Genomic DNA, 24,568 nt, shown 5'->3' with positions numbered 1-24,568 from the left:
ATGTTGAGAAGCATCCCTCGCGATGTAGAATAAATATAATTAATCAGTTAATTATATTTAGTGAACTTTAGTATTCATGTAAATAATTAATAAAAGTTTATTATTATTTATTTCTACTACCAACATAATATTGAACCTACAGGGTCATACCATAAAAGAATATTTTCTTTGATGAAATAGTGAGAGAGAGAATTATTTTCTAAATAGTTTAGAAAAAGAAATAATGATTAAAATAATTTTAATTATTATTAAAGCATTTTATAAAGATAAAATGTGGGGCTAATATATATATATATATATTGATATATTATAAAAACCCTATGAGAGCCCTATAAATAGAATGAGATGGCTCATTCTAAACACAGACGTGGTTTTGTGAAAACCTTATGAAGAGCTAGCCTCCATCTTCTTCCTCTTTATCTCTCTCTCTCCCAAAACTCCATTTTTATAAAAGCTTGGTTTTATAAAAAGCTTCATCGAAGAGGATCATTCTTGGTGGATACCGGTAGAGTGCTTCACTCACTGAGGAGCAACCGCTAGCAACCATATTAGAAAGCTTCGATTGTCAAGATATGGTTACGATTTCTTCATTTTTCTGATTTATACGTTTTTCTATATGTGCGATACATGGTTTTTACGGAATAATTGTTATATCACGCTTCCCCTCATCCGTAAATTCCTTCAATGTCAAGGTTCATTTTGCAACAAGAAATGATGATGGTATATGGGTGTAAACGTTGCAGAGCAGCGAAGTTCAACTCCCTATTAACTGGTACAACATTTTCTTCCGAAAAGATAACTTTAACTTTGTTACTGCAATATACGAGCATTTTTTAGGAAACATAATACATATTTTGAAAAATCTTTGCACAATGATGGATTTAACTTATTTTTTCTTACATTTCATCACCAATAACCATTTCCAAAGACCTTTGTTGTACATTTCTTGCATTTGTAACTTGTTGTACATTGCCTCGGTCAACAATTAATCCAACCACATCTACAACCCAGAGAAGAAGAAAATGTTAATATGTAACGAAATGTAATACCAAAAGGTTCAATGAAAATGGAGTACAATGATTACCAACGCCATGATCATTTTGGAAGTGAACCTCATCAGTTGTTGAAAGATCAACGAAGTCAAATACATCTTCATAAGTTTTGGAAATTTCAGTAATTTGAGTTAAATAAAAAATGAGAATGTGTGTGTCCCCTTCGACACATTTATAATTTCCCTCGTAGGGTGTCACTAAAAAATTTGAAATATCATAAATTTGACCTTCGACAAGTCGACCATAAAAATGACCTACCTCCTCAAACGGTATCCATGCCTGTATATGGTTGCGCTGTACGAACCCATAAATAGATTTATGAGAACCATATAAATGAATTTGGTGATTGACAAGATTATGTTTTTAAAGCATCTGACATATTCATCAACAAGTATCATCTGCAAACCTCGATACGCTACGTTGTTATTGCTATAGTCATCCCATTGTCTTGATACTTGAACTTTGATTCTCCACTGAATTTGACTTACAAACCGAAGGTTTCTCAGTGATGTTTACTATACAGAATCCATTGAAATGTAGTATAAATGGTTTGTAACTTATGGAATTGCAAAAGAAATGAAATATGACCTATGACCGTATAGGTTTAATTTATAGACCCTTATCAGTAAATGAGTTAGGTATCCCGTGAACACACAGTGTAAGGCACATGCAAACATTTTAAATAATTTTGAAAAACGATAATGACAAGTGAAACACTGAAAAACAAAGTAAATGAGTAGTCTTGTCAACTGCAGCAAATTTTGGAAGGGCATGCAACAAAGTGAATGAGTAATATGTAATTTTTATTTTATATTTAATTTTTTTTGTATGGTTTTAGTTGCTTGGAAAAGTGTATAAACTGGTAACTTTTTTTTGACGAGGCCTCATAATCAAGAATTATAGAAGTGCAGTGGTACATAATTTATAAAAGTATTCTTTGGTTGACGTAATCGTACATTCAGTATGTTGTGAGCATTAAAAATAAAAGTTATTTCAATAAAGATATAAACGAAGCAATTAGTTTCGTCTGAAAATGAAATTGAAGGTGTGAAATAGTTCATCCATAAATTAAAAAAGGAACTATGAAATAGGAAGGACATTCATGAAATTGTTAAAAGTAGTAATACAACATGAAAAAGAAGGAAAACATTTAAGTCAAATTTGTTCGTCAGACATGTAATCATCGGAAATGTAATCCTCATTTTGTAAAAGTTTGTGTTGTTCTGCCTCCGTAAGTTCTCTACCAGAAGCACGAACTGAATCTTGTGTTAGTTTAAATATATAATAACGACTCATGCGCAATAACATTCGGTTATTTTCCCGCCGAATACAGGCCACGGCTTTAACCACTTTTTGCCTAAATTCAGACCAAGGAAGATTTTCTTCAGGGCAAGGATATATGGATAGGGAACGACGAAGCGGAATCCTTACACTCATCGCAATCAGATCATGTGTAAGACTTTCAGATTCTTCACGTCGAAATGCCCATTCTCGGCGGACACCAGCAAAGTACTCCACTGGATCGCTTACCCTAAAACTACGGTAATCGTCATTTCTTTCTCGTAGCAACTACTTGTTATTTGTGGACGATGACATCGTAGTACTGTTAGGATGAAATATGTGTGAGGGCGCGTAAATTTATATAGTGTTAGTAGTTTGGTGATAATGAAAAGTTAATAAGGCTAACAGTTGTGGAAGAGAAAAGTAATAAAGATGTACAGGCTGTTAAATTTATTGATGTACGTGTAATTACTGTCAGCCATGTGAAATATGACAATAATTGAAAGACCCTTATCCCGTGAGTACTCCATAGAAACCACATGCAAGCAAATGTAATAATTTTGTAGGTAGAATACTGAAAAGGTCCATGTGGAAGTAAAATCATATTTAATGAAATACAGAAGAAAGTATAACTATTTGATAAAAGTTATCACTTCTTGCAGATGAAATAAATTAAAGTCATTGCATTTAATTATATCAGTGTCAAGTCATTTCGTGTTTTTATGATATACAGATGAAAGCCTGAAAATCATTACTCCCAACCATGTGAAATATGACAATAATTCAAAGACCTTATCCCGTGAGTACTCAGTGGAAACCACATGCAAGCAAAGGTAATAATTTTGCAGAAGGAATACTGAAAAGGTCCATGTGGAAGTCAAATTATATTAATGAAATATAGAGGAAAGTATTACTATTTGATAAAAGTTATCACTGTTTGCAGATGAAATGAATTAAAGTGATTGTATTTAATTGTATCAATGTCAAGTCATTTCGTGTTTTTATGATATACAGATGAAAGCCTGAAAATCATTACTGCCAACCATGTGAAACATGATAATAATGCATAGACTTTTATCTTGTGAGTACTCAGTGGAAACCACATGAAAGCAATTTCAATTATTTTGCAGGAGGAATACTGAAAAGGTCCATGTGAAAGTCAATTCATATTAATGAAATACAGAGGAAAGTATTACTATTGTGTTTCCTTTTCATTTTGTCTGTATTCATTGATGTATGCTTTTAGTTTTCTGTTATCTCCGTGTAACGTTATTTGCGGAAGGTTAAAGTTTTAATTTCTTTAAGTATGTAATTTTTGAATATTAATTACGAAACACTTTGAAAAGTAATACCGTGAACGGAAGTGACTAGATTATGGCATAAGAAAAACAAAAAGTCTGAAAGTGACCAGAACTAATAAAAATAAGTCTAAACTGAATACGTAATGAAAACATGGCATAATAAAAAAACAAGTCTGGAAACATGAGAATAAGTACTGATCAGCCACAGAACCTCCCGCCGGTGTGACATAGCCTCCATTTTCCTTTCACTGCTCTACGGGGCTGCTGTCTGAGCTGTACAGGAGGATCAGGTTCCTCATCATCGTCATCCTGCTCATCACTATCATCCTCCATATCTGCCTCATACATGACTGGGGTGTATGCATCTGACGCTGATAAGTGGATTTTATATCTACTTGGAACGCTTTATTTCAGTCTTAAGTTGGTGTTTTGGACTCAAGTTGTTGGTATTTTTGATGTGTTTTTGTGTTTGTGCTTTTCAGGCATCAGTTAAATGAAGAAAGAAGCTTTTTAAAGAAATATCCTGAAAAGAGATCAGAATTGCAAGCCTAGGTCATTCTCAAGTTCTATATAATCTCGTTAGCTTTGCGTGGGCAGTTGAATCGCCTAATTCCGACGAGCAGAACTCAAGATACATCAAAAGAAGAAATGTCAGAATTTTTCCAGAAGGTCGGTGTGGCTGCGCCAGAACTAGCGCGCCCGCGCCACTGGAAACACTAATCCAGCGTGGCCATACTGCCCCCGCCCTGTTTCTGCCCCAGAATCTTAGTCGAAATTGAAGTTTTTAAGAGTCCTGGTCATCCTGGAGCCTATATATACCAATGAAAAGACATTTTTAACAACAAGGAGACCTAGGAGAGCAATAAGAAGACCTAGAGAGCACGAGACGGCTATGGAGAAGAAGACTTTTGTTTTATTTGATTTAGGCGATACTTGGATGCTTATTTTCGATTTGTCTTTGAACCCTAATACTCTTATATTGTTTATTATCATGCTTTCATTGGAACCCATGGTGATGATGAGTTTGATTATGAACTAATCATTATCGTGGGGTTCTAGTGGATTTATTTATGGATTTCTTTAGTTAAATTGTTTCGATACCTTAGTGTATGGTGATTGAATGATAACCTAGTATTGGTTGTGCTTATTCGTCTTATGTTTGTAGCTAACATATAAGATAGCGTGTTAATCTCTATTGAAGCGACAATGAATATAGAGGTTTAGAACTTGCCATGCTAACATAAGTTTATGTGTTATTGTTATGCATGATTCGTAGGTAATTTTAACCATCTTACTTGCCCTATGTAATCACGATAGATAACTTGCGCATTAAACCGATATGTTTTCAATTCTTATAGACATATAAGGACTAAGCATAATTGATGTCTATTCAGCTTCTATCTCTTTTGTGGATGCTTGGTAGTAGGTATTCGTACAACGAAAGTTGGCGTTTACTAGTTTCGTGTTATCTGATTAGTGTCATAACCATTACATGCTAAGGTTAAGAACAAAAAGGATATTGAATGAAGTATGTAATAAAGTTAGGATCCCATATTTATCATATATATTAATTCAACTATTCATGTTCTCTTAGTTATGATTGTTACTTTAATTTTTAGTTATAAACAATCTCAACTTGTTATTTATCTTAGCATTGGATAATAACCATATCATTGTTGCATAGGTGCAAATTCTTAAATTAACCAAAGAGTTTCCGTGGGAACGAACTTGATCTAAATCTTATACTACTTGTGAACGCGTATACTTGCGTGTATTATTAGCGCGTGTTAACGTCCTAACAGACGCCCCTACTCAAATATCTGTGCGAAGGAATCATGTACTAACCAAGAGTCCAACGCCCTAGGCGGGGTCTGGAAAGCAAAGCCCGATGAGCATGTCTCGGGTGGGAAACCGTATGTAGGCTGTGGAAAATCCTGAACCACATGACCGTAATCACTCTGACTAGAATGGCCCCAACTGGATCCAGCAGCCCAAACACTAGGAACATCATAGGGGGTCTGAGTAGTGTGGCCCATAGAAGATGTACCGACATAAGGGCTGTGGGCCTGAGTATGGTGGCCAAAAGTAGATGTACCAGCATCATGGCTCTGAGAGCTCTTCCCTTAGGAAGACCCACCAACATCAAAATTAATTCAAATTATTGCATGTGCCTTATAGAATGTATTCCCACTGTTGGTCCTCTTCACGTATCTAGGGATGTAATTCGAGTCGAGTCGAGTTTGTGCTTATTAAATTCAATTTCGAGCTTTTTTTAATCGAGTCGAGTCGAGCCAAAAAAAATCGAGCCTGAAAACTATGTCTGAGCTCGACCCGGATAATAAACGAGTCGAGTTCGAGCTACTCGCGAGTTTTGGAGTTTTTTAATCGAGTTTTCGAGTTTTTAAACGAGTTTTCGAGCTTATTCCATTTTAACGAGTTCGATCTGATCGAGTTTTTTAATCGAGTTTTCGAGTTTTTAAACGAGCTTTCGAGCTTATCTCATTTTAACGAGTTCGATCTTTGTAGTCCCGACTTGGGAAAATGGGCTTAATGAATATCGTAGCTAAATGCGTTAACGAATAATTATTTTAAAAGTCTTATACGAACAATGTAAATATAAATGAATAATCACTATATTTTAAATAATATATTCATATTTTATTACATTTGATCTGGTTAATAATTTTATACACATTAATAAGTCACATGTTCTCGAAAATACTTCTAAAAATGATTGTTTCTCTCCTCGATCAAAATAAATTTAATCCTTATGTGTAATAAATGCAAAAATTCTCGAATATTATGATCATGTTGGAACAAGTGATTTTGTGTAATTTTGTAATATATGCAAAAGTTCTCGAATGTTAATCGAGTGATTCATGGATCAACTAGTTGAAAGATAAACCAGTGTAATATTGAGATATTAAATACATACTAATAATTCTAATAACATTTAAAATATATTAGTCTAATAATTTTACTTATTATAAATAAGATACGTGTAATCGAGCTCTTGTTCGAGCCGAGTCGAGTTCGAGTTTATCGAGTTGATCTCGAGTCGAGCTCAAAAAAACTCGGCTCGACTAGAGTTTTTTATTGAGCTAGAAAATGTGTTCGAGCTCGAGCTCGAGCTCGATAACGAGTTCGAGTCGAGTCGAGCTCAATTTATCGAGTCGAGTTCGAGCCGGCTCGGTTCGAATTACACCCCTACACGTATCTTTTCAACCCTACACTTTGCGACTGCATCCTCGTACTCCTTTTTCCTCATCTCAAACTCGTCCTCCATGAAGTGGTAGTGTCGGGACATTTGCTTTAACTCATAGTCATGTTCCTCCTTTGAAATGTGATCAGAGTTGAAACTCTTATTTATGTTTTCTTCATACTCGATCGTTGATTTCATAAACTTCAGGTGCATTTCCCCATAGCCAACGAACTGTTCATTGTCACGTACGACATACCCTTGTGCAGCTCGTATACCTCGCATTCTTCTAACAAATTGTTTGACCAGACAGATTTCTGCTCGTTGAGCTTCAATCGGTGTCTGAGATTCGGTTCATTTATACCAATTAACTTCCCCGTAATCACGAATATCAGAAGTAGCATGTCCCTTACCCTTGTCCATGATCTGACTATAGCAGTCTCAAAATTTAGAAAATGTAATACTAGAAAGGGGGGAATTTAGTTGATGGCTTATATTTCTGCAGCTATTTATAGGCATAATTTTACATTGTTAAAATGTTATATTAAGTTGTGCAGTTAGGAATGTGGAAATAATTGATGTTATTGAGCCAATAAATTTTAAGATGAAAGTATTTAACTGTGTCATTGATTTGAGAACAAAAGTTGAATTGTCAAATCATTTCAAAAAATGCATGTGACTATTCTTGTGAATTTATGAAATGTGCATTTACTTTAGGTACACAAAGTACTTATTTTAACTTTTCATATTTGTGTGAAGATTCAAACTTTTAAAAGTTGACAGGTCGATTTCATTTTGTTACTTTTAGTAAAATTTAAGAACATTGGATTCTCTTACATAATGGATTCATTTAATTTCTTGTTGATTTAGATTATCCTTCATGAAAATATAGATTACTTTAGTTGTCTTGTACAAGTCGTGCTGTTTAGCACAATTGAAAAATTGTTTTGTATTAGTTCTTTCTTTTTTTATCATTAATTTATACTACCATTTTTTAGTAGTCAGAAGTCATAATTTTTCAAAATAAAAATTACATGGAAAGAAGTTTTTACAAAATATAATTTCCAACTACTTTTCAAAAACCCGTCCAATTGTGTCTTCATAACATTAATTCACTCCTGCCTCGCAAGTTAACCTTTTTGAAGCCACGAAAGTCATATAATTACTATTTTTTTATTAAAACAAAAATTACATACAAAAAATAGGTTTGCCTGGCTCCCCAACAAAAAGAATTACACCAAAATAATTTTTTTACAATTTAATATTAGAGCTCAAAAATGGACCTGCGTACAATAATTCACACTTGCAAAAACAATACACACAAATGCACATCCGGGTTCGGGGGATGAACCCCGGAAGAAGTGGCGTTCCGTCCATTTTAGGAAAAGTTTCAATGATTGTGCCGAAAAAATGAAATTTGTGTTCAAGTGTGCCAAAAAAGTCCCGGAGCACACTTCGTAGTCATTTCAACTGTATAACTATTTATAATAGCGTCTGATTGAAAAAATATATTTATTTTGATGTTTAAAATATTGTGAAATAAAGTGGGTTATGATTTTCATTTTTACTATAAGTATGTTGTGTTTTCATATTTGATATAGTATACTAATTTAAGAAAAATTAGTTGGACTCCTGGAGAGTTTTATTAAGAAATTGATAAAAAAAATGTTTTTTATGACAGTTTTCGATATTCATTGAATTCAAATTTACGTTAATCAACAATGTCACTAATCACCGTATAGTGAAATGGTTATATATGTTATTGTTACCTACTGTTACAACATGGATTTTCATCGGTCGCGCTCATATCTAAAATTAGTATAATTTTACATATCAGATTTAAAATAATTAACTAAAAGAATAAATTATATGGGTTTTTTCAAAATATCTTATTTTTTAAAAACATTTTGAAAATACTGTCTTTTTTAAATTTATTTTCAAAAATACGCTTTTTAAAATTTTATTTGGAAAAATACGATTTGCAACCTCTTCAACATGTTATGCAACTTTTTTTTTTTTTTCAAAGTTGATTTTAAGGTTGCACGGGTTGTAAATTTGAAACGCAATAAATGTAACCTTGAAATCAATCTTTTCGAAATTGGAAATTAAATTTTATAATGGATTGCAGATGTTGCAAATTGTATTTTTAAAAATAAAAATTTTAAAAATTATATTTTTAAAAATAACTTTAAAAATATTAATATTTTTGTAAATAAATTTAAAAACATATGTATGTTGAATAGTTTCCCTAAACTATATTATTTACAACTATATTTTTTTAAGTCCGTCAAAATGTCATTTCTTTAAACTTCTCTACGTTGAATTTAAAGGGTCATATATTAAGAACTCTATCTTTATATATATATATAAAAATGAATTTCCAAAAAAAAAATCCCTGTCAAAGTATTATATAATGCTACTATATATAGCAAGAAAAGTTAAAATTTTTAGTTAGAACTATGTTTTAAAAATTCATGGAACTGGCTCTTCGTCAAAATAATGCATTTTCTATTAATTGGTAACCGGTTTTGGACTCCTCAAAATCATACTTGTAGAATTTGTTTATTAAATTATTTGAAAAATACTTATTTATTAGAAAAAAATACCCTTCTTCTAATAAATTTGTAACACTTGTGAATAATGAATATTAAAAATTATAAAAAATATCAATTTTCATAATTTTATTTCGAGCCTAAAAATGGCACCTTAAATTTCTTCAAAGGTTTTAATTTCACTATACAACACTACAGGCCACTTGCAGTAAAATGTTTACAAATCTACAAGAAATGATAAGGAGGCCCTACAATAGTCTGCAAGTCAATTCACAAGTTAACGTCAGGAAAAAAAACTCACAAGTTTTACCGTCCACGAGCACAAAGTACAACACTACTTGCAGTAAAAAACACCCCAAACAGCAAAAGTTAGTACTCCATCGTAAATACTGGTGGTGCATTATGTTGATCGGGTTGGCCGGGTTAAAGCCATTTTAACAATCCGATCTAATTAAATCGGTTTAAAAATTTAAATCCTGACCTATAAAAAATAAAAATGCAACATAACCTTACCCTTTATTCATCGATTTTGGTGGGATTGACGGTTTGTTAAAAGTCATTTAAAATAAAATATTGATAAAAAATATATTTATGACATGAGGCTACTTGTGAAGATATACGAATCCGCAAATAAGATCATGTTATATGTCATTCCAGAAATTTTTTTAGATATCTTTCACAATACATAGAATTACTTTACGTTAAATTCTTAGGGTTATTCGTAGTAAAATGTGTTTTATAAACAAAAAATACAAAGGATCTCTAATGTTGTATGAAAAACAAATTATCTAATTGACTATTATTGATATGCGACAAATTTAGTTTGAAATTCAACAAATATTAATAAAAGAAGTATTGAATAGAGATGTATATAGTATATATTTATACGAATAAATAAAAAAATCTGGTTGGGTTGGATTAGTTAAAAATAACTTAAAATCCATAACAAACCCATTAAAATCGGGTTGACGTATTTTTAACCCAACCTAATTTCGGGTTATAACGGTTCGATTTAATCGATTAAAAATAAAATTGGCTTGGATGGTTTGATCGGTTTCGTCGACTAATGTGCACCCCTAAAAAATACATACAAATGGCTTTCATGATTTAGGAAGAAAGAGGAATGGCTTCCATGAAGGATCTTTATACATTTAATATATCAATATACATGTCACATTATATAATTTCTAAAATTTAAATAAATAAAAGTTATTTTTTTAATATAAAGTAATCAACAATTATTTGAAGAAAATTTTTGAGATAAACAAAAATAAAACCCTGCCAAAAATAAATGGGTCCCATCATTGCTCCCCTGACAAGTATATGAACGCTCTATAATCATCAAGATAAATACGCAAAGAACGTGAGCTAAATTAAATATTGAGTCTCTATAAACACGTGTTCAATTACACCTAAGCCCGAGTACAAATGAGCCAACAGGCCCAAACCACACCAAACTAATTTAATGAAATGTAAATTAATACATCCCAATATACTCAATTTTCCTATCTGAAGAATTATTCTAACATAATATAATTATAATTCATACAAAGAATATGGGATTCTTATTTTTTCTTCGCAATCCTCCGATTTCATATACATTATGCAATTAAAATATAATCAAAAATATTACAAAATATATTATTTTGAGAATTATTTTGCATAAACATCACAAGTTTTATGAAAATTTTACAAAATACGTACTGTTTATGAGTAAAAAATTGAAAAAATAAATTATTCTAAATATGTGGTATGCAAAATATAGATATTTAATTACATAATATACATAATCTACTTATAAAATATACTATTATATAACCCGTGCGAAACACAATTGTTTTTATCATTATATATTATTAATTCTAATTTTAATATGTTTCTGATAGGATTCGAACCTTATATATCTTAAAAAATATATATATTTTTTTTAATTTTAATATATTGATGGCAGGATTTGAAACTTATTACTCTTAAATAATACTAATTTTTAAAAATAAATCTAACGGCTGTCGTCGATTTGATCCGATGACTCTGGATTGAGGTGACCCATGACCAACAAACACCAATAACCAAACTTTTAATGTTTCATTTTTAATATAATAGTACATATAAATTGGATTGAGTGACCAATGACCAATAACGAACAACCAAATTTTCAATGTTTCGTCTTTAATATAATAATATAGATAGATTTTTAAATATAATATAGAAATATAATATAAGTGTCCTATTTTAAATATAATAGAATTGATAGTCTAATAATTTTAGGTGTCATGTTTTAAATATAATATAATTGTTCTACTTTCAATATAATAAAACGACCAACAATCAATAATCAAATTTTTAATGATTCGTTTTTAATATAATAGAATAGATAATATTTGTAAAATTTTAATTAAAATAACGAATTTTATATAACATGATAATAAAATAATAATATATATGAATTATAGAACTCCAAAAAATAAAAACTCCTTAGAACTTTCTTCGGTACAAAATATATTTTTTATCCATTATGTACACCTTTTCTAAATGTTTCTAACAACCTCTTTAACTATAAAAAAAATAAAAATACATGAAATTATATATGTTTGGATTAGTGCAAAAAAGAACAAGTGACAACATAGGAAAGAAAAAGGCGTGTGAAAGCAAAAGAACACTGGTTTAATTCTCGTCATCATTTCAGAAAATCTCACAACAAATTCATATAAATACACCGTTCGCTGTAAACGTTACACAGACTAGTCATCTTCCTTTACAATCAAAAGCGTTTTCACCCCCTTGTTTTTCTTGTTGTGTATCTATAATCTTGTATAGGCGGTTTCTTTTACAATTTGCAACCCTTTTGTCTCTAATTTAAGATGCTCATCTTTATAGACAAGACCCAGTTGGTGAATTTGTGGAATTAAGTTGTTTTTGGTTGATTTTCAACAGCCCTTTTCAGGTTTGTTGATTTTCTTGATGTTTTGTGTGTAAAGATTTGATCTTTATTTTCTGTTTCTTGTTTTTTCTTGTTTTTGTGGGCTGTTTTAATATTTTTTTAATCTTTTGGTGTTTTGCTGATTTGATTATTAGATTTGAGCTTTGTGGAATGGAGGGTAGGAGAAGATACAGGGGTGATAAGTATAATCATGAAGTTGCAAAATCTAACAGAAGGTCATCTGGAGGTATGTATATGTTCTGCTATTTTTCTTCTTTTTTCTGTGTCTTGTGACTTGTGAGTGTGTGCAATGTTATTTTTAATGTTAATTTGTAGTGATTTTTATGAAATTTGTGCTGTTTATTTGTGTGTAGATTTTTATGATGAGTTATGTTTGGTGTGTAGAGCTATGATTTATGTAATTTGCTTTTTGTGGAGTTTTAGATGCTAGGGTTTGTAAAGATGAATTTTGGGCTTATTTTAAGTTTAAGTATGCTATGTTGTGGTTTGAGGTGTACTTGCATTTCATCTGTCTTAGACGTAAAACAGGATGCAATGTGTATGTTTTGTTTGTTTGATCTGTGATGATTTTAAGTTTCCTTGTCGTAATTCAATTTTATTTAAGGTTTGTGTCTTAATTTAAATTTGTTATAGCAGATAATGATTCAAAGTTTGGTCCTTTTTTCAATATGGAATCAAAGATGATGCCTTTGGATGTAATTGTATCATGTCAAATCTATATTCCTTTATCTATCTTTGTGTATCTTGTGGCGAGGGCAATTCTACATTTTTACTTGATATGCAAAAGGTGTTTTTGAAAACAGTAATTTTTAGCTCTGTCTGAAACTGGTCTCTGCTGAGCCCTGTAAAAATGCTGTTATGTCGCTAAGGGTAATGCATTAGAATCATATGCAAATAACAAATTGATATTAGTAAGCATGGTGTATATTTTGGAAATTTATGCAGGGTCAGGTTGTATTATAGTATAGATTTTTTACTACTTTTGTAGAACAACGTTGAAGGCTCATTATTTTGGGTCACGTCTAATTTTGCTATTACTACTGTCATTGATCTTTAGCTAGTACTTACTATGAAGTATTCGACTTTCTTCAAGTCTTGCTGCCTTTGGAAACTTTGTTTCGTTCTTTCTGCCCTCGCTTTTTAGTATCTAGTTTTTGAAATTTGACAATGATTGATATAATTGAGGATAATGCTGACCATATCTGTTCAGGTGATTGGCAACAAACTGTCCCGTCATGGGAGAAGAAGTTTTGCACCTCAATTTGTAAAGTTCCGTGGAACAAGATTGTGGATGCTAAGAAGTATTTGCACTGCCACGATAATGTGATGAATTGGGATGACTCTGCTGCGAAAGAAGCATTCGACGAGGCTAAGATGAGATACTACGCGGAGACGCATGGTGTGGCTTGTGAGACAGAAATGCCAGATCCTGATAAATATATTGATGAAATTGACTGGAATTGCCAAATTGATCAAGACCTGCTACTTGACTTGGTAAAGAAACCAGTGGATGTTGATACAGTAAGGAATCGTGAGAATATAGTGATTTTTGGTGACAGTTTTTTACAAGATCAAGGATTCTCGAGTACAGGCTGGGGAGATGGTGCGGAAGAATCCAAAGAAAAACCCAAAATTTCATCTAATGTAGATGGAGATAAACCTTGGGAACATAAAATTAGTCAAAACAGTGGACCTGTCGAAGGCAATGGATGGACAAATCCAGGCTACAATTCCTGGGGTTGGTACGACAACAATAACATGCCCATGGGAGGTTACAGTTGGGGAGACGGTTGGGGGTGTCGTGGACCTAGTGGATGGGGAGATGGTTGGAATGATTCTCGGGGTTGGTATAATTATGGGAATAATAATAATAATGCACAGGAGTATGTGGAGGAAGATCCGAATGCGATATATGGTGGTGCATGGTATCCAGAGTATGCTCGCAAAGGGGGGGACACTGGTAATCTGGTGCCAGGATTTGGAGTGCAGGAGCACATTGGTTACCTTCCACCAGACTATAGGCCATACAACAATAATTACATGCCAAGGAATGAAACCTCACAGTTTCATGGCACCAACTACCAAAAGAATCAGTCTAGGAGGAAAGCAGATGGTGCAAGAAATAAAGTAAATTTTGTGTCCGAACAGCAAGCAACGAATAGGTGGAGTGATTCAAGGGAAAAGTTGACGACCTCATGTGCACCTGTTATTAGCCAGGTATCAGGAAAACCCCAAAATCGCTGGAGCATGGATAAGCCGGTCTCTTGAAACTCGAACAGCATGGATAAGCCAGTCTCTTGAAACTCGAAACATTTCGAAAAGTAGCACCGGACTTGAATAGAGCTTTGTTTGGCTTGTTTGGTTGGGTTAGTGTAGGTTGGAGATTGTCTTTAAGATTTGAATGTGTTTGTGAAGTTACAATAGTATCATTTAATTTGTTTGTTATGTTTTTTTATTGGTACCATTCATGTGACCAAATTCCTCTGTGATGGTATTTCTCAAAATCAGTACAGGAGCAGTGAAAAGAGGGTATAGATTTTGGTCCTCACTTAGGCTACTTGATTTGGGTAGACAGGCAGTGCTGATCACTTTGTTCCTTCCTCTATTTAAACATATCCATCACATATCCTTATCTGTAATGAGCTGTATGCTGAGACTGAAAGTTGCATACTAGCTTAGCCAAAAATAAACAGGGAAAGTGGAAAGCTCCTTTTTACTTTCCAACTCTGGGAAAGAACTTTTTCAAAGTACCTAAGCATTTTTTTCATGACACGGTTTTATAGAAGAGGACACAACCCACAAATAAGAAGATTGTAAGTATGCTATGAATAATATAAATTTACGTTTTGTACTATAATATTAGGTTGTAACTAATTCAAAATTTGTACATTTGTTGTAAATTGATAATTTAAGCAATGTGCATTTTGTGCAATAAATAAATTAAGAATTTAGATCCGAAACAGCGTAAAATATTGGTTGAATTTTAAATATTATCTAGTGCAGGGTGTAAACATAAACATTCACCCACTTACAGTTGCAGGACAATAGGGCTAATATTAGTTTGCATTTCTCCAACAACTCTGTTACTTAAATTCTAATTCCTTACATTCTTCCAACAACAAAAACATAGTAATAAGAAAGATAAATGCCTTACTTAAAATTAGAAAAAGACCCTGTCGTTTGACAGGCACATGCAAATGATTTATAACTTGACGTTATTGTTGTTGAATAATCTAGGAAACCACTGTCGTTTATATTTGAAGTACACTATATGTGTGGAATATTTGTGACTCGAGATCTGCGAGGGTGTTAATTGATAGTTAAATAGTACCAAGTGGTTCTAATTAAACAGTACTACTAACATACGATTGTTAAATCCAGGAGTCCCACTCTTCCCAGTATGTTTGTTCTTCGTGAAGCTTAATGCTAATCAATCTAATTTGTAATTAGCATAAATTATGTGTCTAAATTAGATATTTGTAATTAGCATAAATTATGTGTCTAAATTAGTATTAAAATTAACAATTTTTCTTATACAGTCAAAAACACTTAAAGACATGATTCTATTATAGTAAAATTTTTAATTCAATATTTGTTGGAAGTTTGAATGATTATATTATAGATACGTGTAACTTATGAGTTATTAAAAATAATGAAAACAAATATAAATTTGGTTATTTGTTTATTTAAATAATGATATTACCTTTTTTAGATAAATTCGTCAAAATAAAATAGATTATTCTGAAAAGTACCTTCTGCCAATTTTTTAAACTTCAGATTATATTCCTTCCATCCCAAAATACGGGTCTTTTTAACTTTTTACGTGTATTTTAAGGTGAATAAAAAAGATAGCTTTACAAAAAAATTTCAATTTTTTTTTTCTGAATAAAAGTATATATATTAAATATCAATTCAAAAAAAAAAAAAATATATATACATAATACTTTTACACACCTTAAATAAAATATCAAATGGGCTTATATTTTGGGAGAGTAATATTTTGCACAAAGTGCCTGTTTGGGCACCTCCACTTCCAACTAAAACCAGTATATTGTAAGGGGTTGTTTGGTTCAGAACACGGTATATGTTTGAAATAAGAAATCGGGTTAGGCTGGTATGGTATACGAGGAATCATTCCTGATATAATGTGTTTAGTTCGGTACTGGAATTAACTCTGTTTGATTTAAATATTTTTGGTTCATTAGTTGAATCAAATTTTTTTTTATTACATATGTCGAATTTAAGTTAGTTATACAACTTAAGAACAAAAAAAATAAATATAAGTGATTAAAAAATTAAAATTTCAATGTTAATTTATAACTTTAAAACAAATAAAATAAAATATTACTAACTTGTATTAAATAAAAATAAGTACAACTTATTTAATAATAAATAACATGATATTTAAGATATATGTTTTAAAATTATATTTAACTTTATACATAAAAATAAAACAAAGAAATTTAATTTGATATCTCATACCCATTTTTCAAACCCCTTCCCCACTAAGGTATCAAATCTGATTGCAGATGTGGTATTAGATTTTAAAAAATGTAAAAAATGTAAACCAAACACCGGGTATGAGTTTGGAATGAACGAAACTCTGATACCAGAATGAGCCGAACCAAACAATCCCTAAATGCTCTTATATTGCTTGTTGACTGTTTGGGTAAAATAAAAAATGATCATATCTTACTACTTATGTGATGAAATGTGAAAGTTGATACCCTCTACTTTCTCACTGCTTTTCTCTTTCCAAATCCTCGTACATGCATATTTAATTACATTATTTAATTTTATCCTATTATATTAATGTATTAAAATTGTTATGTTTAGATTTTTTTTTTATATTTTAGTCAATAGGTATGACCCAAATTACTTATCGACATTTTAACTAGCCCAAAATATTATTATACAAACTATTATTATAATAAGTTTTATAATATTTTTGTATAATATACTATAATATAAAATACTATTTTTAGTAATTTATATTTCAATATTTATGTTTTGAATTTTTTATTTATGTATTTAAATGTCAATTAAAATTTGGAATTTTTTAAAATAATTATAACTCATAAGTTATGATTTACCAAACATTTCAACAACTTATAAGTAATTTATAGGAAAAATTATCTAAATATTTAAATAACTTATAATTTATGATAGTCGTATCTTCAATTTTAAGTTAAAAAAACGTGCCCAAAAATCTTAGGTCACTTTTAACTGAAAGTCGAAAGTTACAGGCCCCAGCACAACCCGGATCTTACAGCACAGAGAATAACAACAGGGTGTCACATGTTAAACTAAAAGTTGGCATTCAATAAAATAAAATAAAATTCTCCAAATTATGCATTTAGAACAGTTACTCTCTTTTTTTATTTTAATAGTTCGTTTGATTTTTCTGCACTCATTTTAAGTACTTTGACCGTATAGTTAAAATGATAATTTTTAAAATTTTCTTTTTTCTGAATAAAAATATATAACTTAAACTTTTATTTATAAAAAGAAAATTTTAAAAATAATATTTTTTATTATGCGGTCAATTGATCTTGAGATGTATGCAGTAAAGTTAAGAGACAAATAAAATGAAACAGAGGGAGTATATGAATACGGAGTATATTTTAATAATAGAGTTATTTAAATTTTAATTAAATTTTTAATTATTAATTAGTAATGTGCCCCTCCTATATATACATTAAAAATTCTTAATACTCACCTAGATTAGGAGGTGAGTAAGTAATTAGGAATAAAATAAGGTGTTAATTTTATTTGTGCTCTCAATAATATATAAAATATATTTTTTTAAATTTCTATTTTGAAAATCTTTTATTATATTAGTTAAGTTGTCATCTTGAGTCTTGACATGCCAATTATCGAAATGCCTTTTTAAAGAAAATTGCTAAAAATGATATGAAAGAAAAATAATAAAAATATAATATTTTTTATTACGTATAAAGTTAGAACCGAGCTTGATTAAGGGGGCTATTGTACTAACCGCTGAAAATGCTCTTATTCACGCTTTAGCAAAATTAAAATGTCCACACTACTGTACTTGAGATTAAAAATATACTGTAAATGAGTTGATTTAATTAAGCTTAAATTATTTATTTATTCAAAATAAAGGCTGAATTAGGTACCGACGCTCCTCTGCGTGGCCTTAATTATTGCGTTAGCCCGCTAATTCGTTTGTTTATCCAAAAGATCAACTTTTAATATTCTTTTGGCTATTTTAAATCATGGCTAGTGCTTTAAACTCCCTCCGTCCTTTTGATTTGTTATCAAAATGATTGAGCACGGAAATTAAGAAATATGTATAAAATAGTGAAAAAGAGAAAGAAAAGTGGGTGAAGTGACGAGACCCATTGATTTTTAATGTATAAAAGGGAGATGGTGGGGTAAAATTAGTGTGAAAAAAATGAAAAATGGGGAAATTGAGGGACCCATTAACTATTTTTGATAAGTTTTGAAATGTAAAGAAATGAATAGGATATAAAAAAAGTGTAAAGAAATAAAAAAGGGAGTAGTATTTTACATATTATTAAATGAAGTCGATGCATACAACATGTACTAAAGAAATAGAGGCATTGTATCTAAAACATGTACAGAAATCCTAGATCTACTGAGGCTATAAATAAGAGTCACTTCTCTACTAAATTACATGCCAAGCAAAAGAAACAGAACATAAAACTAGCTAGTACTATGAAGATTTTCACTTGTTCTCTTCTTTTGCAAATTTCTTTTCTTCTTGTCGTGTCTTTCTCATATGTTCACTCTGCCAATCCTTCCGGTTTCATCAAATGTCTAACTAAAAATTCTCAAGTCTCTAAAATCTTAGCAGGCAATGTCCTCACTCCTTCCAGTTCTTCTTACACAGAAACCTACGAATTTTCGATGCGAAACCCTCGTTTCAATACATCCGAGCGCCTTAAGCCCGCGGTGATTGTCACACCCGTGGCTGACTCACAGGTCCAAACTGTGGTTACTTGTGCCAAACAATATGACATGCAAATTCGGATTCGTAGCGGTGGACATGATTTTGAGGGCCTTTCGTATAGTAGCACTTACCATAATGTACCCTTTGTTTTACTTGATATGATTAAGCTCAAAACTGTTACAGTTGATGCTAAAGCTAAAACTGCTGTAGTTCAAGCTGGTGCAACACTTGGTGAAGTGTACTATTGGATTTATCGAGCAAGCGAGACCCTAGCTTTTCCGGCTGGGGTTTGGTCCACTGTTGGGGCTACTGGACTGATATGTGGCGGAGGGTATGGTCCGTTGAGGCGAAAATATGGTCTTGCTGCTGATAATGTTATTGATGCTCGAATAGTTGATGTCAAAGGAAGGATTCTTGATAGACAAGCAATGGGAGAAGATGTGTTTTGGGCTATAAGAGGTGGTGGTTGTGCTAGTTTCGGAATTGTTCTTTCCTGGACGTTAAATTTAGTCGATGTTCCAGAGAAAGTTACTGTTTTTCTTATACAGAGAACTTTGGAGCAAAATGCTACAAAGATTATACTCCCATTCCAAACTATTGCACCAAAACTTCCAAAAGAAGTAGACATTAGGGTTCGAATAAGTACTATCGAGAGTCCAACGAGTGCTCGTGGTAAGACCGTTCAGCTCTCGTTCACTGGCTTGTACCTTGGTACACCTGATGTACTACTTAAAATGATACAGAAAAAGTTACCTCAACTGGGAATGGTGAAAGAAGACCTCAGGGAACTTAAATGGATAGATGCTATAATGGAATCTTCATTTTTCAATATTTTCGAAGACGTATATTCTCCCGAGGACTTGCTCGACAGGACTTTCTTATTCGATCTTCCTACTAAAGCAAAATCAGATTTTGTTAGAAGTCCAATATCAGAGGAAGGCATAGAAGGGCTGTGGGAGAAGCTTATGGAAGTGAATCCAACAGAAACTACAGTGATTTTCACCCCGTACGGAGGAAGATTGGATGAGATAAAAGAATCGGCGCTTCCATTTCCAAATAGAGCTGGTACATTGTATATGGTGTACACGAGAGTACTTTGGGTTGGGGACACTGCAAAGAAGCTGGAGTGGGTAAGGAGCTTATACAATTATTTGACTCCTTATGTATCGAACAATCCGAGAAGAGCATACTGGAATTACGATGATCTTGATTTGGGAGTGAATCCTGCAACAGGGCCTATAACACTTGCAGATGCAAAGATATGGGGCAAAGCTTATTACAAGAGTAATTTTGATAGGTTGGTTCGAGTGAAAGGTATGTTCGACCCGGATAATTTTTTCAGACACGAGCAAAGTATTCCTCCTTTTCTACCCAAGGCCGATATGTGAAATGTTGCAGGCTTGCTTCTCTATGTACTCAATGCTGCTTAGGCTAAGTTGCAGCATTCGTTTCTTGACTGAATCTTGTTTTATTTCACTGGTTGTAGTCTCTTTGTGTTTGAAGAAATGAGCCTCGAGTAATAAAAACCACAGGAGTAATGTACAACCTTTTTACGTATGTAAATCAGGTTGTCTCACTTGTTTTGTTATGTTATATTTGGTTCTGAATGTATGAAAGTGCAGAAGTTCATTGTTGCACTTGTTAACAAGTACTACAACATTCTCCCGAAGAGACCCCGACGCTGAATGCGAGTTTCGGTGGTAAGTTTACGAACATTATACACGAGTCATACAAGTAAAAGATTTCAAATAATGATCTTTTTTATGCTTGTGGGGGCGCATTATCAATGCAATTAGTTTTTCCTTGCATCCGATGATAAACTGTGAAGGCGTGCATCTTTTGTACACTAAAAAACAATCAACTAGTTGGGAAATATAATAAAGAAGATCGTTCAAATCTTTTGACATAATGTCCTCTGTATATACAATTGAAACTAGGATCAATTCACGTGACTAATTAGCTTAACATGATAATTGCAGTCCGCACTGAGCCTTGACAGAACTATGTTTACCTTTTACACATTTCTAAAGTTTGTGCTGTTGATGATTATCTAATAGGGAAAAGGTTTGAGATATGATATTATTTTCATAAAGTTGTTGACTGTTGTTCCTTTTTACTAACTTTCGAAATAGATAGTTTGTTAATCACGTTCGTGGAGTATAATGTATGACTTGCATTCTGGATATTTCAGAAAAAGAATGGAATTTTATGAGATCCATATTCGAAAAACGTGTGAATATTTTGATGCCAGTATTTCTTTGGCTACAGTGTGCCCTCCAACATTCTGTAGCATATATTTTAATTTCCCCACTTGTTAGTTGATGTTAGTTACATCTCGAAATCGAAACCTTATTTTAAGCGGATGCTTATGCTCTTGTTCGGTAGAGTATTATTTTAGGTTTAATAGTTTAACTTTAGGATCAGATGTAATAGTTCAATATACTTCAAATTCAAATGGAATCTAACTATCAATGAATATACTTGTACAAAGGCGACAGATGAAATTCTTCAGAGAACGGTGTTTATATTTTAGTATGAAATGCTTGTTTGTCGAATTATGTTGATAGCTGTTGTCATTATACGATGATAGTTGATTTTAAAACTGATGATGCGGTCTGTAAAATAATGATGCTAGGTTCGTTCTTTCGAAGTTAAAAAAGACAATTATTTGAATAGTAATGCTAGAGGTAAAAAAAAAGTTATAAAAAATTGTCAGGATGATGTGTCATAATGAAAAAATTCAAATGGTCCTATTAATGTAACTGTGGGGGATTCATTTATATTTAACCAACCAACATATGACATGTGTCATTTATAACTATTTTCGTAACTGATTTTGTACCTCTAGCTTTTTCATTTCAAAAGTAAAGCTATGTTAGTTAATGTCATTGACGAGAAGCGAAATGGTGAGGTTATTTTTGCAAATCAGACTTTGATTTAGTAATAACATTCGCAAACGCTTGATGCTCAAAATAATGCATTCTTTCCATTATGTCAGGATGATTCAAGACAATTATGGATGTTTATCAGTTTTTTTTACAGCAAAGAAAAATATTATTCACAGAAGCACATCATCATCCCGAGGTACGAGAATCTAATTTTTTTTTTCAGGAGAGAAAATTAACATTCTAGAATTACATAAAGGACAGAATCCTTAAAAGAAATTTAAATGAAAACAACGGAATATCAGAAAATTTAACAAAGTATTTGAATTGAATGACTGTTTCACATTAAACACGTGGGAGTAATCACGATAGTGAAATCAATCCAATTAAATACAAATAATTAGAAAATGTGCTACAAAACATACATATCAAAATATTACAAGCAACATGCAATAATAAAATTAAGAAACTATCATAAATCTAATAACTAAACCACACTTAGATCCGTCCAAGAAGATCTACGGGAAAATCATCGAATTACCAAGCTTATAAGTCGAGCAAAGCAACGAACAAAAGAACTCGTTCTGTGATACACCCAAATTCCTTCGAAGACAAACCTTGAAAATTGGTTAGTTATAGATCCAAGATCTATATATACATAAACGATCTGTATATACATAAACTAGTAAAGAGCTTCCGGATGGTATCAATTACCGCCGGAGGAGACTGTGTTTGAAAGTATTTTTCTTTTATTTGGGGGTTTTTAGAGAGAGTATTTGTTCAACTTCGAATAAACTTACGATTGTGTCCTCTTTACTTCAAGAGATCATTTTTTATTAGTAGACTTTTTTAATAAAGTTAACGGAGGATCTCTTACTGAGGCCTGGAAGGTGATTGTGGCTGTGGTGGTCTGGACCATATGGCTTTCAAGAAACGAATGTGTATTCAAAGGTAAGGTAATTAATAAAAAAACATTCATTTCTCTTATTAATTTTCGTTTGTTTAAATGGCTGGAGGCTGCATCTGTGTTATGTAAGGAAGTGGAAAATGTTTGACACTTAGCGCTCAAGGAATGCATTTCGTACAGTTCAATTCTTAACAAAATAGTTTTTGGGATAAGGTGGTAAGGAATTCGGACAACTTGTGTAACTAATTGTTAGATATTGAATATAGTACAGCGATAAATGTGTTTTGGATGTTTTTAACCTTTTTCAAATTTTTATAGATGTTTGAACAAAACACTATAAGAAAAATGTCCATAAACATCGGTTTTTGGTCGATATCTATGGTGATTTACATCAACTTTTTTACATCAGTTTTTTTCACTAAAAGTGATGTCCAATTACATTTGAGACATCGGTATTTATATATTAAAGTGATGTACAATTATTTTTTTAACATCAATATTTATTCATTAAAAGTGATGTACAGTTATTTTTTTGACATCAATATTTATTCAATAAATGTATTTAAGCAATGAACTAACTAAACACTTATATTTAGCAACATAAATATCAAGTATCTAGTTTTATTACAGAATCATTCAAAACCAAACTAACAACTATTGACCTTAGTGCATATAAGGCCAATATTAATCATTAGTAATTTTATTGTCATCAGCTATAGCATTGTATTAAATTGCAACAGATAGACGCTTCAAACGCATTGAAAACAAGAAACCCTTGCAACCCAGTGAAGTTGTCAGCAAGTTTTCTGATATGGTCCAAGCAGAGATCAAAGTAACAAAAATTACTTGTGTAATGCCCACGAGCAAAGTTGTTAGCAGCATCCTCTTTGCCATTGATCAATTGTTCAGGGTGAAAGAGCTGGCGGTAAGTTCCAGTCTTGATCTCATAAGGGTGAAAGCAATTTGTGCACCAGTCACAAATTGACAGAAAGATCGATGCTGCTCTGGGGTGAATTCCCCCATAACCTCAAGTAACTAATAAAAATCACAATAAAACATATTACAATTTCCATTGTGTTAACATAAGGACACGGTTTAGGGTTATTTAAAGGACACATACATTGCTAATTGGAGGACCTTTTACAGTATCACCATGGTGAAACTTTATGTGATCTGCCAAGGTCTCCATCTAGACAGAAGAAACTTCAAATTTAAGTATGTGTCATACTGTAAATACAGACTTACGTACATAGCTACCAAAGAATAACAAAAGTAATTACCTCCCATAATTCTCTCCGACCACAAAGCAAATAGTCCAACTCATTTGCTCGGTACATCAAATGTGCAGGGAGGTGAAAAGATTTGTATCCAATCACTTCACTATGTTATTGATTTTCATATTCTATTTCAATGTACCAATGTGGTTTTCGTCCAAAAGATTGAATTTCCTGTCTAAATTTCTCTTTTGCAGTTTTGCCTTATGGTACAGATAGGTAGTTGCTCATATTGAGAA

At 31.9% G+C, this 24,568-nt stretch overlaps 2 protein-coding genes across 2 annotated transcripts; both read left to right on the top strand.

Annotated features, from left to right (window-relative positions):
• The first annotated feature begins 11,995 nt into the window (after positions 1-11,995).
• LOC141692582 (uncharacterized) lies at positions 11,996-14,790 on the top strand. Its single transcript, XM_074497472.1, has 3 exons — positions 11,996-12,329; positions 12,461-12,552; positions 13,537-14,790. Exons 2-3 carry the CDS (start codon positions 12,477-12,479, stop codon positions 14,592-14,594), a joined length of 1,134 nt encoding a protein of 377 aa, XP_074353573.1. The 5' UTR covers positions 11,996-12,329; positions 12,461-12,476; the 3' UTR covers positions 14,595-14,790.
• Positions 14,791-18,978: 4,188 nt separating this feature from the next.
• LOC141689060 (berberine bridge enzyme-like 8) lies at positions 18,979-20,900 on the top strand. Its single transcript, XM_074493233.1, has one exon. The coding sequence runs from the start codon at positions 19,029-19,031 to the stop codon at positions 20,649-20,651; it is 1,623 nt and encodes a 540-aa protein (XP_074349334.1). The 5' UTR covers positions 18,979-19,028; the 3' UTR covers positions 20,652-20,900.
• Positions 20,901-24,568: the final 3,668 nt, after the last annotated feature.

This window comes from Apium graveolens, chromosome 10 (genome assembly GCF_009905375.1).
Source record: "Apium graveolens cultivar Ventura chromosome 10, ASM990537v1, whole genome shotgun sequence".
NCBI classification, from domain to species: Eukaryota; Viridiplantae; Streptophyta; class Magnoliopsida; order Apiales; family Apiaceae; genus Apium; species Apium graveolens.
Note: the sequence above shows the minus strand (reverse complement) of the source record. Positions and strands in the feature narration are given on the sequence as shown.